The sequence below is a fragment of the Oncorhynchus mykiss genome, chromosome 8, assembly GCF_013265735.2.
Source record: "Oncorhynchus mykiss isolate Arlee chromosome 8, USDA_OmykA_1.1, whole genome shotgun sequence".
NCBI classification, from domain to species: domain Eukaryota; kingdom Metazoa; phylum Chordata; class Actinopteri; order Salmoniformes; family Salmonidae; genus Oncorhynchus; species Oncorhynchus mykiss.
Genome location: NC_048572.1, coordinates 56,703,192 through 56,724,638, shown reverse-complemented (window position 1 = coordinate 56,724,638; position 21,447 = coordinate 56,703,192). Strand labels below are relative to the sequence as shown.

Sequence of the window (21,447 nt, the reverse complement as noted above, 5' to 3'; positions counted from 1 at the left end):
GTAATAATAATTCACTAATATCCCCCTCAGCTCAAAGCAGCTTTAGTGATAATGTACCCCGTCCTCTCGCTCAGCTCAAAGCAGCTTTAGTGATAGTGTACCCTGTCCTCTCTCTCTCAGCAGCTTTAGTGACAGTGTACCCCGTCCTCTCTCTCAGCTCAAAGCAGCTTTAGTGATAGTGTACCCTGTCCTCTCTCTCAGCTCAAAATAGCTTTAGTGATAGTGTACCCCGTCCTCTCAGCTCAAAGTAGCTTTGGTGATAGTGTACAACGTCCTCTCTCTCAGCTCAAAGTAGCTTTAGTGATAGTGTACCCCGTCCTCTCTCTCAGCTCAAAGCCTCGACACAATCCTGTCTTGGAGCTCTACAGGCAATTCCTTTGACCTCATGGCTTGGTTTCTGCTCTGACATGCACAGTCAACTGTGGGACCTTATATAGACCGGTGTGTTCCTTTCCAAATCAGGTACAATCAATTGAATTTACTACAAGTTGTAAAAACATTTCAAGGATGATCAATCGAAACAGGATGCACCTGAGCTCAATTTCGAGTCTCATAGCAAAGGGTCTGAATACTTATGTAAATAAGGTATATCCTATTTTTTTTTATAAATTTGCCAAACTTTAAAAACAAAAATGTTTTCACTTTGTCATTAAGGGGTATTGTGTGTAGATTGATGAGGAAATGTTTTATTTAATCCATTTTAGAGTAAGGCTGTAACGTAACAAAATGTGGAAAAAGTCAAAGGGGTCTGAAAACTTTCCAAATGCACTGTACTTATATAGATGTCAAATCTTAACTTCATCACACTTTTGTCACAGAGAATTTCGCTACTGCATCAGAAAATTCAAATGAGCCTCATGAGTCCCTGAAAAAGAGCAGTTATCTTTCTCTTCATGTGGGAGCAGTCGAGTCATTGGGATCAGGACTTGCTATCAAAATTATTTTCTCTCTCGCTCACTCAAACGCTAAGCCTAGGTCCTGTTACTGCAACATTCAAATGTACAAAACAATCTCTGAAATGCAGCTATACACATCAACAACTGTCTTTTTATATAGTTTAATAACAGAAGATAGATATTGTTCTCCACTAGCTAGTGTCAAGTTTATGCTTAGGTCAAAATTTAGTTTAATCCTAGCCTGGGGTGGTCTAGCTGTTAGGGTTGAGGTCACACACATATAAGCCTACTGTGTTGGCGTGGGTTCGATTCTGTCCCATTCCCTTTTGGCACAAATAACTTAATCCACATGATTGACTTGATTTATTTAAATATAGACGGGCCAGGGAAATTTTCTCCCCAATCTTTATAAGACATTACCATACCAGACACTTTTGGATAGCATAAACAAATAAAATGATAGCAGATGTAGGATCTTATTTTGAGACAGTTTGCTACAGCAGGGAAATAATCCTGCAGCAACAGGAAATGTGAATTATTATGTTGATTACAGTGGCGGTCGGTGCCGCTTAAGATGAGGGAGGCCGATAATTTTTTTAATGAGCATGGCCTTATTTCTATTACATCATATTGTATGACTGTCATTTATATTCCATCCACCCAGTTCAATGTAACATCGATAGGTTTAGCTTACTACCCTACATTACCAAAAGTATGTGGACACGTGCTCATCAAACATTTCATTCCAAAATCATTGACTAGACGTTGGAACATTGCTGCGGGGACTTGCTTCCATTCCTGACCAACGTCCATCTTGCCCGGTTGCTCAGTTGGTCGGACGGCCAGTTCTAGATAGAGTCTAGGTAGTTCCATATGTTTTCCATTTCCCAATGATGCAGACCACTGTGCTCTTGGAAACTTTCAACACTCTAGAAATGATTTTATACCCTTCCCCAAGATTTACACTGACTACAAAACATTAGGAACACCTTCCTAATATTGAGTTGCACCCCCTTTTGCCCTCCGAACAGTCTCAATTTGTTCGGGGCATGGATACTGACCCATGTTGACTCCAATGCTTACCACAGTTGTCAAGTTGGCTGGATGTCCTTTGGGTGGTGGACCATACTTGATACAAATGGGAAACTGTTGAGCAAGAAAAACCCAGCAGCATTGCAGTTCTTGACACTCTCAAACCAGTGTGCCTGGCACCTACCACCATACCCCGTTCAAAGGCACCTAAATGTTTTATCTTGCCCATTCACCCTCTGAATGGCACATATACACAATCCATGTCTCAATTGTCTCAAGGCTTAAAAATCTGTGAACCTGTCTCCTCCCCTTCATCTACACTGATTGAAGTGAACTTCAGGTGACATCAATAAGAGATCATAGCTTTCACCATGATTCACCTGGTCAGTCTGTCATGGAACGAGCAGGTGTTCCTAATGTTTTGTGCACTCAGTGTACGCCTCATCACAAGACAGATCTACGGACAGTTCTTTGGACATTATGGTATAGTTCCTGCTCTGACATGCATTGTCAACTGTGGGACCTTATACAGACAAGTGTGTTTCTTTCATGTCCAAACAAATTAATTGGCCTCAGGTGGACTCCAACCAAGCTGTAGTGACATCTCAAGGATGATCTAAGGAAATTGGATGCACTTGAGCTCAGTTTGGAGTATAATAGCAAAGGGGTATGAATACTTGTGAAAATTGTCTCAAAACATGTTTTCACTTTGTCATTATAGGGTATTGTGTGTAGATACAGTATGTGAGGAAAAAAATATATTTAATCCATTTTGAATCATGCTGTAACACAACAAAATGTAGAATAAGTCAGGGGTGTGAATACTTTCAGGCAAAAGTTTGGACACATACTCATTCCAGGGTTTTTCTTTATTTTTACAATGCTGCATCAGTTGACCTGGCCTCCACAATCAACTGACCTCAACCCAACTGAGATGGTTTGGGATGTGTTGGACCTCAGAGTGAAGGAAAAGCAGCCAGCCAGTGCTCAGCATATGTGGGAACTCCTTCAAGACAGTTGGAAAAGCATTCCAGGTGAAGCTGGTTGAGAGAATACCAAGAGTATCCAAAGCTGTCATCAATGCAAAGGGTGGCTACTTTGAATAATCTCAAATATAAAATAGATTTTGATTTGTTTAACACTTTTTTTGGTTACTATATGATTCCATATGTGTTATTTCATAGTTTTGATGTTTTCACTATTATTTTACGATGTAGAAAATAGTAAAAATGAAGAAAAACCTTTGAATGAGTAGGTGTGTCCAAACATTTTGACTGGTACTGTACTTCTATTCGATACTTAAAGCTTCTGAAAACATCGCAATGACACAAAAATAACTAGGATCCTTGCCAGGCAAACCTGATAATCAACTCCCACACTCCAGTGGCCTATTCTCTGATGACACCCTTTGATTTAACTGTGTATGAAAGAGCGTTAAATAAGAAATGAGAGTAACTCTGTCTGTCCTATTTCTGTTTCCTTTGCTTAGCACACTACATGGAGGGATGATGCACAAACTGAGCTAGTTATACAGATGTCAGATCTCAATATGACCCATGTCATCGCAGGAGGAAAATAATCCTTTAGCAGGAGGATTTTAATATTTAAAATGTATAATTGCCGCCGGGGGGCAGCTGGAAGTGGTATTTGTAGGTTGCTTTAAAATGCAGTACTGTACCTATGGGGCTATGGTTTGTGGAAGGCTCTGCAAACCAACCGAACTCATACCATAAAGTATCATCAAGTATTCTCACAGCTTGCCGAAGCATTGTGAACTGCCGTAGTGCAGTGGTCTGAGCAGCACGCTTCAGCTCCGAGCATCACAAGTTTGTCTCGTTAAACCATCAATACTCGCTAAATTCACACTCACAGCTTATCTCAATTGCAAGCATTATTGGTCACCTCATTACCACACCCTAAAAGATGCTTGCAACCAAAGTCTTTCAAGATATGTTCATCCTCTGGTTGGTATTGTCATCGCAACAATTTAGTTATTTTTGAACTGACTAAAGGCGATTTATCTATTTGACAAGCATTCCGTACAATAGAAATAAAGTATTTCCTAGTCGCTTTTTAAAAAACTATAGTGTTGAGGGAACTGGGAAAATAACCCTATACTGTCCATATTTGAAACAATTAACTACATTAAGTCAATCAGGGGATTGAGTTATTTGTGCCAGAAGGGCGTGGGCCGGAATCAAACCCACGGTGACACGGTAGGCCTATATGTGCGCGGTGAAGGCAGTTGCTCTAACCGCTAGACCACCCCAGGCCTCAATTTTTGTTCATTTGTAACCTTAGGATACACTAGACACTTGTATGTAGTAGCCTAGTTGAGACCAGTTTCTATCTTGTGTTATTAAGCTATATAAAACAATGTTTGTTGATGTGTATGGCTGCATTTCAGATACATTTTTGTATATTTGAATGTTGCAGTAATAGGAGCTAGGCCTAGCGTTTGAACGAGCAAGAGAGAACATAAAAGTAGCAAGCCCTGATCCCAATGAGTCGACTGCCTCCGCATGGACAGAAAGAGAACTGCTCATTTTCTACCACTCACGAGGCTTATTGGAATTTCCTGATGCATCAGGAACATTCTCCCAGACAAAAGAGTGATCAAGTTAAGATCCGTCATCTGTACACTTACCAGCCATGTTATTAGGTATACACCCCTGTTCGCGAAAATGGATCGCTCCTACAGACGGTGAGTCACGTGGCCGTGGTTTTGGATTTTGGATTTGGCATAAGCAGCATGAGTCCATAGACCCATCCTGCCTGGTGTCAACGGTACAGGTTGGTGGCGGTGGTCTACTGGTGTGGGGAATGTTTTCCTGGTTCCTTGTTTCCAATTGAGCAACGAGTGAACGCCACAGCGTATCTGAACATTGTTGATGACCAAACCTGTACTGACTAAACCTCTAAGATGAAATGGGCTGTTCGCAGCATGAATGTACTACCGTCCAATCTGCAGCAACTGTGCGATGCCATTGCGTCAGCATGGACCAACATCCCTGTTGAATGTTTCAGACACCTTGTATAATCCATACCTCAAAGAATTCGGGCATTGGGGTTCCGACCCGGTACTAGATGTGTGTACCTAATAAACTAGCCGATGAGTGTAGAGCGAGAGAGTGACAGTAGCTTACAAAAGCTTTGACTTAATCTTGAAAAATGTGGATTATTCAGTACATACTCTCCATTTTCTGTCCATTTTAGGTCATTTTAGGTCAGGGTTATTTTGTTTCACAGTAGAATGCTGTTGGAGATGCTGGAGTAGTGGAGTACAGTTGTTTCAAGGTAGTTAGACAGCAGTAAGTACATGTACATACTGTACTATAGTTAAGATACTGCATGGCAGTAGGTATTTTAACCCTATCAGTCATATTAACCCTATCAGTCCTGAGACCCCAGCAAAAATGGTCTTTTCATTTATCGGACTTATATTTATGATATTTGAGTTGAAATAGAAAGGTGAACGCAGCGATTAGGTTAGTTCCACCATGTTAGTCATAACCACCATTGATAATGTAGTGTGTGTGTGTGTGTGTGTGTGTGTGTAGCTGTTTATGAAAGAGTGATAAATAAGAAATGAGAGTAACTCTGTCTGGCCTATTTCTGTTTCCTTTGCTTAACACACTACGTGGAGGGATGATGCACAAACTGAGCCAATTATAGAGAGGGATTTACAGTAGTTTACAAAAGCTTTCACTGAATCTTGAAAAATCTGGACTATTCAGTACCTACTCTCCATTTTAGGTCAGGATTTATTTTGCTTCACAGTAGAATGCTGTGGGAGATACTGGTTATCCAGTAGAGTAGTTTGAAGGTAGTTAAACAGCAGTATAGTTGCAGTATTCATGAGCTTTATAGTTATTTGTAATTTATTTATTTTTATTGACAAATGTCAATAAAAAAATATAAGTTCAGCAAAAGCAAAAACCTGATAAAAATATATGTATATGAATGCTTAAGTACAGAAATTGTTTGCACACTGGGAAATGAATATCCAACTAGTCAGTGACAACTGTGTGGAGTTTGTAGTTTGTGACAGCAACTATGTGATCTTATTACAGTATTCTAGACACTATGTCCTGGGATTTCCTATGATCTTCTATGTGCTTTAGAAGAAACCTTTACCTTCTAGCGACTTTTGTGTGGCTTGTGAGCGTCATAGAGTAAAACATGTGCGTGTTTGTGACAGTCTCAGCTTTTCATAGGTAGCTTTTAATAGTTTGTAGCTCAAACCCTTCAGACCCTAGAGACGATAGGATAAAAGACCTGGCCCCAGGCCCCTTTCCAGTTCTGCCCTTGACTCACAAACACCGCTCTAGCGCAGCCCTGTTTGAAAAACAGCCTATGTGGCATCAATATGAGTCAGAAACTGTTTTTCTAGTGTCAAAGTTTAAAACAAAGTGTAAACAGAATCATTTTGGTCATAAAGTCAGTTTCATCATAAACTGAGTTTGGAACCTCAGTGAGCCACAACGAGTAAATAAAGCTTGGGTTTGGATTACAATTATGTCAACAGATCATGCCTCATTGTGCAAAGCTCCACGTGCAAATTGCCCCTTTGCCCAATTTGCTTCCCTTCATTGAATGGGGCTCCTTTGTTTCATCGCCGGCCAACCAACTCGTTCAAAGGAACACGGCCGTTTGAGGCTGAAAAGCCCTACTCGGATTGACTGGTTACAGCAGGATGCACAGCCAACAACTATGGTTTGCATGCCCTGCCAAAGAACCCTATCAAAATAGGTGTTTGGAGTTTGTTGGTCCCCAGTGAGTATACCGGTAACTAGACCATAAATTGCTGGTAATGTATCTAGTTATGTAGATTTTGATAATCATTATCACAATCATTGCTAGCGTAGCTGACGTTAGCTAGCTACCTAACTAGCTAGCTACCAACCAGCTAGCTACCAAACTACTGTAGCAAGCTGGCTACCTAACTAGCAAGCTAGCTAGCTGGCTAACGTTAGCCTACCACAATACAACTCGGATATGGCTTGGAAACATAACAATAACATTTCAAAAGAAGGCAAATCATTTGAAGGAAAACCTTTTGTCTAGATTGTGATGTCACGCAAGTGATTTTAAATGCAGTATAACTTTAGCCAGCTAACTGAGATTGAGGGGACCACCCTATTTTAGCTAGCCTACATTAGCATTGCTAGTTATTTTTGCTATTAACAGTAATCACAACTTGGCCATCTCTACTAGCTAACTCATGTCTGACTACAGCATGGTACAAAATAGCAGCAACAAACTCAAACCACCTCAGGGCCATAGCAAAACATGTCACAGTTGTTTGAGTAGTGTAACGGCGTCACCGACCTGAATCTAATCCAATCAAGACTACGTTATTTTATAATTGAGGGATGATGACAATCACTGACCCTGTTTTTCTGTTAGACAAAGTGCACAGTAGGGTGCCAGACTAATCCTATGGTCATGAACGGATGCTGGGACCTACCAGAAGGAGCAAAGGTGGGCATCATATGTCCACCAATGTGATTGCAATGGTTTAGCGACGTCCAAAGTAATTTAATTCACTGTTCACTTGCTATTTTCACAGCTTGTCAGTCAAGACCACAGAATAAAAGTGTGTCATGCTACTCAAGTAGACTTGTCACACCACCTCCATTGTTGCGAGAGTCTCCCTCGACTCCTATGAAAAGGACATGAGGCCTCTGATAGTGACCCGAGTTATTGCCCCGATGACTGCCCAGATGGCATCATCAACAACGACAGCTAATGTGTGTTATGTGAAATTTGAAAAGTTGTATTAAACAATACCTGGTTTGATAATATGTTAGGATAATTCTTCAGCCAAGCAGATACAACTATTCAAGTCATTTTGTTTGTGAATTGCATTAGCAAAAAGCGTTGTCCTTTCTTTAGAACAAAATGCAACTTACCCCTTGGCCATCATTCAGAATGTATTGATACCTTTTTACTTTTTCCACATGTTGTTAGGATACAGCCTTATTTTTCAATTAATTAAATTGTTTTTCCCCCTCATCAATCTACACACTACCCCATAATGACAAAGCAAAAACAGGTTTTTAGATATGTTTGCAAATGTATTAAATATAAAAACTGAAATATTACATTTACGTAAGTATTCAGACCCTTTACTCAGTACTTTGTTGAAGCATCTTTGGCAGAGATTACAGCCTCGAGTCTTCTTGGGTATGACGCTACAAGCTTGGCTCACCTGTATTTGGGGAGTTAATCCCATTCTTCTCTGCAGATCCTCTCAAGCTCTGTTAGGTTGGATGTGGAGCGTCGCTGCACAGCTATTTTCAGGTCTCTCCAGAGATGTTAGATTGGGTTCAAGTCCGGGCTCTGGCTTGGCCACTCAAGGACATTCAGAGACTTGTCCCGAGGCCACTCCTGCATTATCTTGGCTGTGTGCTTAGGGTCGTTGGCCTGTTGGAAGGTAAACCTTCACCCTAGTCTGAGGTCCTGAGTGCTCTGGAGCAAGTTTTCATTAAGGATCTCTCAGTACTTTGCTCTGTTTATCTTTCCCTCGATCCTGACTAGTCTCCCAGTCCATGCCGCTGAAAAACATCCCCACAGCATGATGCTGCCACCACCATGCTTCACCGCAGGGATGGTGCCATGTTTCCTCCAGAAGTGAAGCTTGGCATTCATGCCAAAGAGTTCAATCTTGGTTTCATCAGACCAGAGAATCTTGTTTCTCATGGTCTGAGGGTCCTTTAGGTGCCTTTTGGCAAACACCAAGCAGGCTGTCATGTGCCTTTTACTGAGTGGCTTCTGTCTGGCCACTCTAGCATAAAGGCCTGATTGGTAGAGTGCTGCAGAGATGGTTTTCCTTCTGGAAGGTTCTCCCATCTCCACAGAAAAACTCTGGAGCTCTGTCAGAGTGACCATCGGGTTCCCTGTCCAAGGCCCTTTTCACCCTATTGCTAGTCTTGTTGATTCCAAACTTCTTCCATTTAAGAACGATGGAGGCCACTGTGTTCTTGGGGACCTTCAATGCTGCAAAAATGTTTTGGTACCCTTCCCCAGATCTGTGCCTCGACACAATCCTGGCTCGGCGCTCTACGGACAATTCCTTCGACCTCATGGCTTGGTTTTTGCTCTAAAATGCACTGTCAACTGTGGGACCTTATATAGACATGTGCCTTTTCATGTCCAATCAATTGAATTTACCACAGGTGGACTCCAATAAAGTTGTAGAAACATCTCAAGGATGATCAATGGAAGCAGGATACACCTGAGCTCAATTTTGAGTCTCATAGCAAAGGGTCTGAACCTATGTAAATAAGGTATTTCTGTTTTTTATTTGTAACACATTTGCAAACATTTCTAATGTTTTGTCATTAAGGTGTGCAGATTGATAAGGATCTTTTTTATTTCACCTATTTTATAATATGGCTGAAACCAAATGTGGAAAAAGTCAAGGGGTCTGAATACTTTACGGATGCACTGTATATTTGGTATTTTATTAGGATCCCCATTAGCTGTTGCAAAAGCAGTAGCTACTCTTCCTGGGGTCCACACAAAACATGAAACATAATACAGAATGACATAATACAGAACATCAGTAGACAAGAGCAGCTCAAGTACAGAACTAGATAAATGTTTTAAAAAGGCACACGTAGCCTACATATCAATGCATACACACAAACTATCTAGGTCAAATAGGGGAGAGGCGTTGTGCCGTGAGGTGTTGCTTTATCTGTTTTTTTTAAACCAGGTTTGCTGTTTATTTAAGCAATATGAGATGGATGGAAGTTCCATGCAATAAGGGCTCTATATAATACTGTACACTTTCTTGAATTTGTTCTTGATTTGGGGACTGTGAAAAGACCCCTGGTGGCATATCTGGTGATATGTGTGTGTCAGGGCTGTGTGTAAGTTGACTATTCAAACAATTTGGGATTTTAACACATTGTTTTTTATAAAAAGAAGAAATGATGCAGTCAGTCTCTCCTCAACTCTTAGCCAAGAGAGACTGGCATGCTGGTATTTATGATAACACTCTGATTACAATTAAGAGCAAATGTGCCGCTCTGTTCTGGGCCAGCTGCAGCTTAACTAGGTATTTTTTTGCGGCACTGGACCACACGACTGGACTATAATCAAGATTAGACAAAACTAGAGCCTGCAGAACTTTATTTTTGGAGTGTGGTGTCAAAAAAGCAGAGCATCTCTTTAATACGGCTAGACCTCTCCCGATCTTTACAACCACTGAATCTATATCTTTTGACCATGAATCATCAACATACATGGACACACATACTTTGTTTAATGCCAGTGGCAGGTCATTTGTAAAAATAGAAAAGAGTAGAAGGCCTAGAGAGCTGCCCTGTGGTACACCACATTTGACATGTTTGACATTATAGAAGCTTCCATTAAAGAAAACCCTCAGAGTTATATTTGATAACTCTGAATACACAATATGGCAGAAGTTGAAAAGCCATAGCACATAAGTTTCTTCAACAACAGGTTATGGTCAATAATATCAAATGCTGCACTGAAATCTAACAGTACAGCTCCCACAATCTTCTTTTTATCAATTTCTTTCAACCAATCATCAGTCATTTGTGTCAATGCAGTACATGTTGAGTTCCCTTCTCTGTAAGCATGCTGAAAGTCTGTTGTTAATTTGTTTACAGAGAAATAGCATTGTATTTTGTCAAACACAATTTTTCCCAACAGTTTGCTAAGAGCTGGCAGCAAGCTCATAGGTCTGCTGTTAGAACCAGTAAAGGCCGCATTACCACTCTTGGGTAGCGGAATTACTTTGGCTTCCCTCTAGGCCTGAGGACAAAGACTTTCCTCTAAGCTCAGATTAAAAACATGACAGATAGGAACGGCTTTAGAGTCAGCTACCATCCTCAGTAGCTTTCCATCTAAATTGTCAATGCCAGGAGGTTTGTCATTATTGATCGATAACAATAATTGTTTCCACCTCTCCCACACTAACTTTACAAAATTCAAACTTGCACTGCATTTATTTAATTATTTGTTGTTTTATACATGACTACAATTGCTCACTGTTCGTTGTTGGCATTTCCTCCCTAAGTTTGCCCACTTTGCCAATGAAATAATCATTAAAATAATTGGCAACATCAAATGGTTTTGTGATGAATCAGCCGCCTGATTCGATGAAAGATGGAGTTGAATTTAAATCATTGATCTTGGCTTCATAATAAAGTTTCGTCACATAATTTCTCAATTTGCAGTAAGTAAGCCAGTCAGATGTGCAGCCAGACTTATTAGCCACTCTTTTGCCCCATCTCTTTCAACCATACAGTTTTTCAATTCATTTATTGAATGACTCTAATCTAGATGTTTTCTGTTTCTCTGAGACATGGCTGAAGAAATCTTCTCCTATTTCTCCCTTTAACGTCCCTGGATATTCCATATTCAGGAGGGACAAGGGAGAGGGCAGAGGGGGTGGATTGTTTATGTACATGAAAGATAACTTTACATGCAATGGTATCATATGGAAACATGCCAATGACATTGAATGTATGGGGCAGAATGTCTTCCGCTCCCCTCATATGTCTCTTACTATTATTGGATTATATTGACCAACGACATCTGATATCTTGTTTTATGACAATCCAAATGCCATGCTTAAAGAATGTGATCATAAAAAGGTGTCTTCATGGGAGATTTCAACATAAACTGGGAAAACAAACCTTGCAGGAAAAAACTCAGAGATCACAGATTATTTCAGCCTGACTCAAATAATACAAGGTCCTACCAGAGTAACACAGTCATCCCAGACTCAAATTGATCTGGTATTTACAAACAGACCTGATCGAATAATTATGTCCAGTAATTTACTAACTGACATATCTGACCACAATGTTACATTGGTGGTTAGAAAGCTCACTAAAACTAGATCTAAACTGGAAATTGGTGGTTAAGTCAGCCCAGTCTTTTTGGATCTTAAAAAGTCCTTTGATACTGTGAATCTTGAGTTACTCCTATCCAAACTATCTTCCCTTAACGTGTCCACTGAAGTCATTCGTTGGATGTATTCCTATCTTACAAACAGAAGTCAAAGGGTTCGTTTGGGGGACACTCAGTCGGACTCTCTTTACTATAACATTGGGGTCCCACAAGGGTCAATATTAGCCCCCCTTCTGTTTACCATCTATATAAATGATCTCCCACAAGTTAACATGCAGATGTATGCAGATGATACAGTTCTGTATGTACACTCAAATAATAGACTATTTGTTGTTAGCAAGTTCACTGGAGCTATGGTACATGTTTCTAAATGAATGACTAATTCTTGCCTGCATTTAAATATCGACAAGACTGTTTGTATGTACTTCTCTAAGAAAACCATTTGATTCTTCCCAACGAGCTGTTCTTGTTATTGGGGAGAATCTGAAAGTTGTGTCTAACTTCAGATATCTTGGTGTCATTTTGGACTCCAACTTGACTTTTAAGAAACATGTGAAGAAGGTGGTCAACACGGTTAAGTTTGGATTATCCAACTTTAGGTTGATAAGACCTTTCCTTCCTCTGGAGGCTGCCAAACTATATATGCATGCTATGATCTTATCACATCTGAGATATTGCCTCACATGCTGGTCACAATCAGGAACTACTATTCTGAAACCAATTGAATCACTCTACAAACAAGCACTTAAGATTTTTGATAACAAACCAAACAGTTACCACCATTGTCATATCATTTACAAACATAATTTATTTAGTCTGTATAGCTTTAAGCAGTATGAAGATGTAAGCCTTGTCTTGCCCCTCCACCCCTATGCCGGCATATCATGCTCAAGGAAAGCACCTCCAGGATAACAAGGGCAGTAACTAGATCGGCCTTCTCTGTTAGAGCACAGTATAGTGGAATACAATGCCCATGGACTTGAGAAGCTGCACTGATTATTATACTTTTACATTTTAATTGAAAACATGGCAAAAATCTATCCAAACCTGTACACGTGAGTTATCTGTGGTTCCTCATATGTAAGACGACAGTTGATGATAGTGTTGTTGTTGGCGTTAGAATGACATATTATTGGATGTGATGTATTTGTATCTTGTATTGTTTTAGTGAGTATTTGTATTGTGGCTGTGTAATTGTCCTTAGCTGCCCTGGGACTACGGGTGCAAATGAGCTTTTGGCTAACCCCTCCACATTTACATGGATGTTGCATTATTGTAATATTGATGTTGATTAATGTTCATTGTCCCCTATAAAAAATAAACCTTTTTATTTTTTTTTTATCCTCATCAATCCATGGAGCCTTAACAGTTCTAACAGTCAGTTTCTTAACAGGTGCATGTTTATCAATAATTGGAAGAAGCAATTTCATAAATTCATCAAATGCAGTGTCTAGATGCTCCTCATTAATCACATCAGACCAACAAATATTTTTAACATCATCCACATACGAGTCACAACAAAATATTTTGTGTGATCCCTTGTGTGATACACTATTTTAGGCCCAGCTGTTGGAACTTTGGCTTTCCTGGATATAGCCACTATACTGTGATCACTGCATCCAATGGGTACGGATACAGCTTTAGAACAAAGTTTTACAGCATTAGTAAACATGTGATCGATACATGTGGATGATCTTCTTCCTGTAGTGTTTGTAAACACCCTGGTAGGTTGATTAATAACCTAAACCAGATTACAGGCACTGGTTAGAGTGAGAGGCTTTCTCCTGAGCGGACAGCTTGATGAAAACCAGTCAATATTCAGGTCCCCAAGAAAGTAGACCTCTCTGTTTATATCACTTACACTATCAAGCATTTCACACATTTATTTAGATACTGACTGTTAGCACTTGGTGGGCTATAGCAACACCCCAAAATAAAAGGCTTTAGATGTGCCAAGTGAACCTGCAACCACGACACTTGACATAAGATATTCTCTAAGCATTACAGGGATATGGCTCTGAATATATACAGCAACACCTCCCCCATAAGCATTCTGTCACTTCTATAGACGTTATATCCTTGTATTGCTACTGATGTATCATCAAATTAATTATCTAAGTGAGTCTCAGAAATAGCTAATATACTGTATGAATGTTATCTGATGTTAGCAAGTTATTGATTTCATGAACCTTATTTCTAAGGCTACATATACAGTTGAACTTGGAAGTTACATACATAGGTTGGAGTCATTAAAACTCGTTTTTCAATCACGCCACAAATTATCTTGTTAACAAACTATAGTTTTGGCTAGTCGGTTAGGACATCTACTTTGTGCATGACACAAGTACTTTTTCCAACTTTTGTTTACAGACTGTTTATTTCACATAATTCACTGTATCACAATTCCAGTGGGTCAGAAGTTTACATACACTAAGTTGACTGTGCCTTTAAACAGCTTGGAAAATTCCAGAAAATTATGTCATGGTTTTAGAAGCTTCTGATATGCTAATTGACATCATTTGAGTCAATTGGAGGTGTACCTGTGGATGTATTTCAAGGCCTACCTTCAAACTCAGTGCCTCTTTGCTTGACATCATGGGGAAGAAAACAAATTGTAGACCTCCACAAGTCTGGTTCAATCAAAGCAATTTCCAAAATCCTGAAGGTACCACGTTCATTTGTACAAACAATAGTACGCAAGTATAAACACCATGGGACCACGCAGCCATCATACCGCTCAGAAAGGAGCTGCGTTCTGTCTCCTAGAGTTGAACATGCTTTGGTGCGAAAGTGCAAATCAATCCCAGAATAACAGGAAAGGACCTTGTGAAGATACTGGATGAAACAGGTACAAAGGTTTCTATATCCACAGTAAAACAAATCCTATATCGACAAAACCTGAAAGGCAGCTCAGCAAGGAAGAAGCCATTGCTCCAAAACCGCCATAAAAAAGCCAGACTACGGACAAAGGACAAAGATCGTACTTTTTGGAGAAATCTCCTCTGGTCTGATGAAACAGAACTGTTTGGCCATAATGACCATCGTTATGTTTGGAGGAAAAAGGGGGAGTCTTGCAAGCCGGAAAACACCATCCCAGCCGTGAAGCATGGGGGTGGAAGCATCATGTTGTGGGGGTGCTTTGCTGCAGGAGGGACTGGTGCACTTCGCAAAATAGATGGCATGATGGTGAAGGAAAATTATGTGGATATATTGAAGCAAAATCTCAAATCAAAGTTTATTTGTCACGTGCGCCGAATACAACAAGTGTAGGTAGACCTTACAGTGAAATGCTTACTTACAGGCTCTAACCAATGGTGCGGGAAAAAAAGGTGTGTGTTTGTGTAGGTAAGTAAGTAAAGAAATAAAACAACAGTAAAAAGACATTTGTAAAAAGAGTAGCAAGGCTTTATACAGACAGGCTTATTGAGGTAGTATGTACATGTAGGTATTGTTAAAGTGACTATGCATATATGATGAACAGAGAGTAGCAGAAGCATAAAAAGAGGGGTTGGCGGGTGGTGGGACACAATGCAGATAGCCCGGTTAGCCAATGTGCGGGAGCACTGGTTGGTCGTGCCAATTTAGGTAGTATGTACATGAATGTATAGTTAAAGTGACTATGCATATAAGATAAACAGAGAGTAGCGGCAGCGTAAAAGAGGGGTTGGGTGGGGGGGCACACAATGCAAATAGTCCGGGTAACCATTTGGTTACCTGTTCAGGAGTCTTATGACTTGGGGGTAAAAACTGATGAGAAGCCTTTTTGTCCTAGACTTGGTACTCCGGTACCGCTTGCCATGCGGTAGTAGAGAGAACAGTCTATGGCTGGGGTCTTTGACAATTTTTAGGGCCTTCCTCTGACACCGCCTGGTGTAGAGGTCCTGGATGGCAGTCAGCTTTGCCCCAGTGATGTACTGGGCCGTACGCACTACCCTCTGAAGTGCCTTGCCGTCGGAGGCCGAGTAATTGCCGTACCAGGTAGTGATACAACCGGTCAGGATGCTCTCGATGTTGCAGCTGTAGAACCTTTTGAGGATCTCCGGACCCATGCCAAATCTTTTCAGTTTCCTGAGGGGGAATAGGCTTTGTCGTGCCCTCTTCACGACTGTCTTGGTGTGTTTGGACCAATCTAGTTTGTTGTTGATGTGGACACCAAAGAATTTGAAGCTCTCAACCTACTCCACTACAGCCCCGTCAATGAGAATGGGGACGTGCTCGGTGCTCCTTTTCCTGGAGTCCACAATCATCACCTTAGTCTTGGTTACGGGATAGGTTGTTATTCTGGCACCACGCGGCCAGGTCTCTGACCTATAGGCTGTCTCGTCGTTGTCGACGTTGTTGTTGTGTCGTCAGCAAACTTAATGATGGTGTTGGAGTCGTGCCTGGCCATGCAGTCGTGGGTGAACAGGGAATACAGGTGGGGACTTAGCACGCACCCCTGGGGAGCTCCAGTGTTGAGGATGAGCGTGGCAGATGTGTTGCTACCTACCCTCACCACCCGGGGGCGGACTGTCAGGAAGTCCAGGATCCAGTTGCAGAGGGAGGTGTTTAGTCCCAGGATCCTTAGCTTGGTGATGAGCTTTGAGGGTACTATGGTGTTGAACGCTGAGCTGTAGTCAATGAACAGCATTCTCACATAGGTGTTCCTTTTGTCCAGGTGGGAAAGGGCAGTGTGAAGTGCAATAGAGATTGCATAATCTGTGGATCTGTTTGGGCGGTATGCAAATTGGAGTGGGTCTAGTGTTTCTGGGATTATGGTGTTGATTTGAACCATTTCCAGCCTTTCCAAGCACTTCATGGCTACAGACGTGAGTGCTACGGGTCTGTAGTCATTTAGGCAGGTTGCCTTTGTGTTCTTGGTCACAGGGACTATGGTGGTCTGCTTGAAGCATGTTGGTATTACAGACTCAATCAGGGACATGTTGAAAATGTCAGTGAAGACACCTGCCAGTTGGTCAGCACATGCCCGGAGCGCACGTCCTGGTAATCTGTCTGGCCCCGCAGCCTTGTGTATGTTGACCTGTTTAAAGGTCTTACTCATGTCGGCTACGGAGAGCGTGATCACACAGTCGTCCGGAACAGCTGATGCTCTCATGCATGCCTCAGTGTTGCTTGCCTCGAAGCGAGCATAGAAGTGATTTAGCTCGTCCGGTAGGCTCGTGTCACTGGGCAGCTCGCGGCTGTGCTTCCCTTTGTAGTCTGTAATAGTTTGCAAGCCCTGCCACATCTGACGAGCGTCGGAGCCGGTGTAGTGTGAAGACATCAGTCAGAAAGTTAAAGCTTGGTCGCAAATGGATCTTCCAAATGGACAACGCAGGCCCCAAGTATACTTCCAAAGTTGTGGCAAAATGGCTTAAGGACAACAAAGTCAAGGTATTGGAGTGGCCATCACAAAGCCCTGACCTCAATCCTATAGAAAATTTGTGGACAGAACTTAAAAAGCGTGTGTGAGCAAGGAGGCCTACAAACCTGACTAAGTTACACCATCTCTGTCACCAGCTCTGTCAATTCACCCAACTTATTGTGGGAAGCTTGTGGAAACACCCGAAACATTTGACCCAAGTTAAACAATTTAAAGGCAATGCTACCAAATACTAATTGACTGTATGTAAACTTCTCACCCACTGGGAATGTGATGACAGAAATAAAAGCTGAAATAAATCATTCTCTGTACTATTCTTCTGACATTTCACATTCTTAAAATAAACTGGTGATCCTAACTGACCTAAAACAGGGAATTTTTACTAGGATTAAATGTCAGGAATTGTGAAAAACTGAGTTTAAATGTATTTGGCTAAGTTGTATGTAAACTTCCAACTTCAACTGTATTAATATGGGCTATTTTCAGACCTTTCCTGGGTAACTCATCGGAGACAGACATAATCCTGAAAAGAGCAGACAAAGCAAGAGAAAAAAATATACATTCAGCAGTCCATTAATCAATTGGTGTGTGTACTGTATGTGTGTGTGTGCGTGCACTGCGAGGTTGAGGCTACGAACCCATAGGCTTGGCTCTCTCATGTCACCCTGTCACAGGCCCCCCAGTCAACACCACCTTGAACATTGCCTGCTGCAGTTGTTGGAGACATGTACAGTTTGCAGCCGAACATGCAGCATATAAAAGACCAACAAGGGGACCCTCATCAGCATCATACAGACATGTCCTCACTGTGAGAATTCCTACAAATATAACAGTCAGCCACATGTTGGAGCGAATCTACGCTGCAATAATCATCAATGAGGCTCTGGCAAAGACCTCACCACTTGCCTGCTCACCAACGGTCATCGATGGGGAGAACAGATTTAGGTAGGTTTTATCTGACCGTTCAAACTTCGACATAGTACCTGTTTGTGTGTCAGATATCACCTATCCTAACTGCCATTGGTAATAGAACAGTGATTGTGTGTGTTCATAGAAGCATGTATGGAGCAAGTACATAGAGACTTGCAAGATGATGTGATGGAGTCCAGACTGACAGATGGGCTTGATACTGATGTCTCTGAGTGGAGAGGGACCTGGCATTAAAGTTTTGCTCGACAACTTTTACCTGTATTGTCTTTTTTTATTATTGAATTGAATGCTATCAGTCAATATGGGGAGGGAGAAACCCTGTGTATTCTGCACTAGGATCAGGGAACTCCTTTTGTGTACACGACACCACACAGGAAGGTATGACCACTCTGACATGTTTGCCTAGGTAGCCCCATTACCACCAGACAAAATGGACACGGTATCTGTTTCGGCTGGGAATGACAACGAAAGGTGAAACATGCACATTGTTATATTAGCTGAACCCTGCTTCTATGGTATTATGGACTTCTATGGTATGGTATTATGGACTTCTATGGTATTAGTGTAAAGGGTTGTTTATTCTACATGGACCTGTTACTACATTTTAAAGTTATCAAAACACTTAGTTTAGAATATCTACATAAATTCATCAATTGCCTTCTTATCATATTATTCTTTATGCTACTTACCTATTCAAAGCTCCCTCTGGCATCTCACCATACATCTGCCTGTAGTTATTAAACTCAACATGCAGGAGGTTTGTTTGTTGTGATTGAGTGGGAGGAAACAGCTGCGGGCAAGTTTCTGACAGATGGGTGTGTCTGGGTGGTGGCAAGGACACACCCAAGTAACCCACAGCAAACCACACCCCCAAGCCAACTCTTTTCATGGCCGCCAGCATTTCTTGGGGAACAATCCAAAAAACGAGGCCAAATCAGCGGGTGCAGTTCCCCTTTAAAGGCACCTTGAATTGAGGTGTTCGTTCTACAAACTGCGGCCTGCCAATCAACTGAATCTTTTGTTTTTGGTTTGAGATTAAATAATTGTTCAATGAGCACACTCATTTTTTTCACACTCATATTTCAAGTGCCGGATTTTCATTCAGCAAAGTCACTCAAGCTGCATTAGTCGGACAAGAAGAGAGAGATTGGATGGGGGATGACTGGCATTCATACACCTGAGTGAGAATGTGAAAACACAAACTCAGGAAAGTCACCTTCAACAAACCATCATGAAGTCATTTTCCGCCCAGAATCACAAACTCTTTCTCTGCCTCAGTCTCTTAACCTCTGTCACCCCCCCTCAACACACACACACCACCACCCTTCTACACTACTCCTCTCTCACACTGCTACCACAGGCAGACAAGTGGAACTATACTGGAGACAGATACAGAATTTATGAGCAGAATACCTTCAAACTCAGCTCAGTCTTTTCTCCCCAAAGCTTTCCAGGTCACTGACTTGAACCTTTTCTACCTTTTTGTTTTTCTTCTTTTGTGGCTTCTTCAACTTTTCTCACACAAAGACCAGGGCCACTACATGGACAGAATCATGTCTGTTGGGTCTTGCTGTTTGGTTATTAAGTGTAAGCTGACAGCTGTTTAATTATGTTTCGTATCGTTACTCTTCGTATCACTTTGACTAATGTGCAAACCTCTCTTTTTCAGGAGAACCAAGCAAGTTTGACCCCACATTCAGAGGACCAATCAGCAATAGGTAATTTTCCCCCTTTTTGCCTTCTTTGCTTTTGCCTTCACAGCTCAACAGTGGGTCTTGTTTCATTTGTGAGAGGCACTGAGTGCTTGTTGCTATGTGTGATCCCATTTCCAGATGGTGAGTGTTCTCACTATACTGCTGCTAATAGCTAGCAGTGGTGATGAAATGAGAGTGCTGCCAAAGGGCTGTCCCACTGGTGATGTACTGCTCACATTTTAGGGCTTCGGTGATGTACTACACGACTTTTAGGACTACACATCAATGTTAAAGACTCAGTCACCATGGAACTGCCCATATCGACAGTAGTGTTTGATTTGATATAAAACATCATGTTTTATTGAATGAAGGGCTTTGTCCCTTACCCTCTAAAGGTAGTGCACTAATTAAATAATAGGGTGTCATTTGAGACGGAGCCCATGGTCTGCTCTGATCTCTGCTTTGGCTGAACTGAGAAAAAAAAATGAAATTATAGGCTATAGCCATTAACTTTCAAGCTAATATTGAATGTGAGTTAAGCCTATTCTCATACAGACCCTCTGAAATGTCAGTGTAGACCCAGTGTTTAACTTACATTTCAGATATTATAAGAGATTATCCTTTGGTGAAATAACTAAATATTAATCCATAGAATTTAATAGATGGATTTGGTGCTTTGGAAAAGCACAAATCTCCTCAGACAGAAAGACTATTAACCATAGAGATAAAACATTCTATTCTAATACCAATCATATTATACATGTCTTTGCCACTACATTACAAACCCAAACATTTGAGATTTCTTAGCCAGCCTTCACAGATGATACAGACCCTCCCTTCCCTACCCATCTCCTAGCATTAAACCTGACAGAAGCCTTTTCTCTCCCATCTGACAGTGTCACAGCTAAAAGCCTGTCAGAGAAAAAGGGGGAGGAAATCAATGGCTATTAGAGACTCAGGTGACTGACTGGCTGCAATCAGTGTGGCTGCAGTGCCAACCAGCTGGAACAGGGACCAGGTCAACCGGCTCGAGCCAGACAAAGAGGGGTGGTAAGGAGTGGAGCAGAGTGGGATGTTTAAATAAGCAATGAGGAGGACACTTCAAATCCTTTATTGGACATCACTGACAAAACTTATCCAGGGGAAAAGAGAGGGAAAAATGAAAATGTCTGGGTGGTTGATTGTTATGGTGGGACAATGCTGGAGGATTGGCATTGTGGGGATTGTTGTCATCTTTGTGGTTTTGTTTTGAGTGTTTGTCAATGGAAATGTATTAGGACTAATTGTATGATTTGAAGAGCGGTGTGGGTGCACAGACCTCAGATCTGCCATCAACCCATCTCCAACTGTTTCTTCATCAGCTTACAGTGCCTTGCGAAAGTATTCGGCCCCCTTGAACTTTGCGACCTTTTGCCACATTTCAGGCTTCAAACATAAAGATATAAAACTGTATTTTTTTGTGAAGAATCAACAACAAGTGGGACACAATCATGAAGTGGAACGACATTTATTAGATATTTCAAACTTTTTTAACAAATTAAAAACGGAAAAATTGGGCGTGCAAAAATATTCAGCCCCTTTACTTTCAGTGCAGCAAACTCTCTCCAGAAGTTCAGTGAGGATCTCTGAATGATCCAAT

The 21,447-nt window shown here is 41.3% G+C and overlaps 1 protein-coding gene across 4 annotated transcripts in view; it reads left to right on the top strand.

The window, feature by feature from the left end:
- Positions 1-21,447, top strand: part of LOC110530945 (choline transporter-like protein 5-A) — a 93,396-nt gene that overhangs the window by 38,664 nt on the left and 33,285 nt on the right. For all 4 annotated transcript variants that reach the window (XM_036985754.1, XM_036985753.1, XM_036985752.1 and 1 more), the window contains exon 2: positions 19,784-19,832. In XM_036985754.1, coding sequence (XP_036841649.1) covers positions 19,784-19,832 — 49 coding nt within the window. The remainder of the gene's footprint in view (positions 1-19,783; positions 19,833-21,447) is intronic.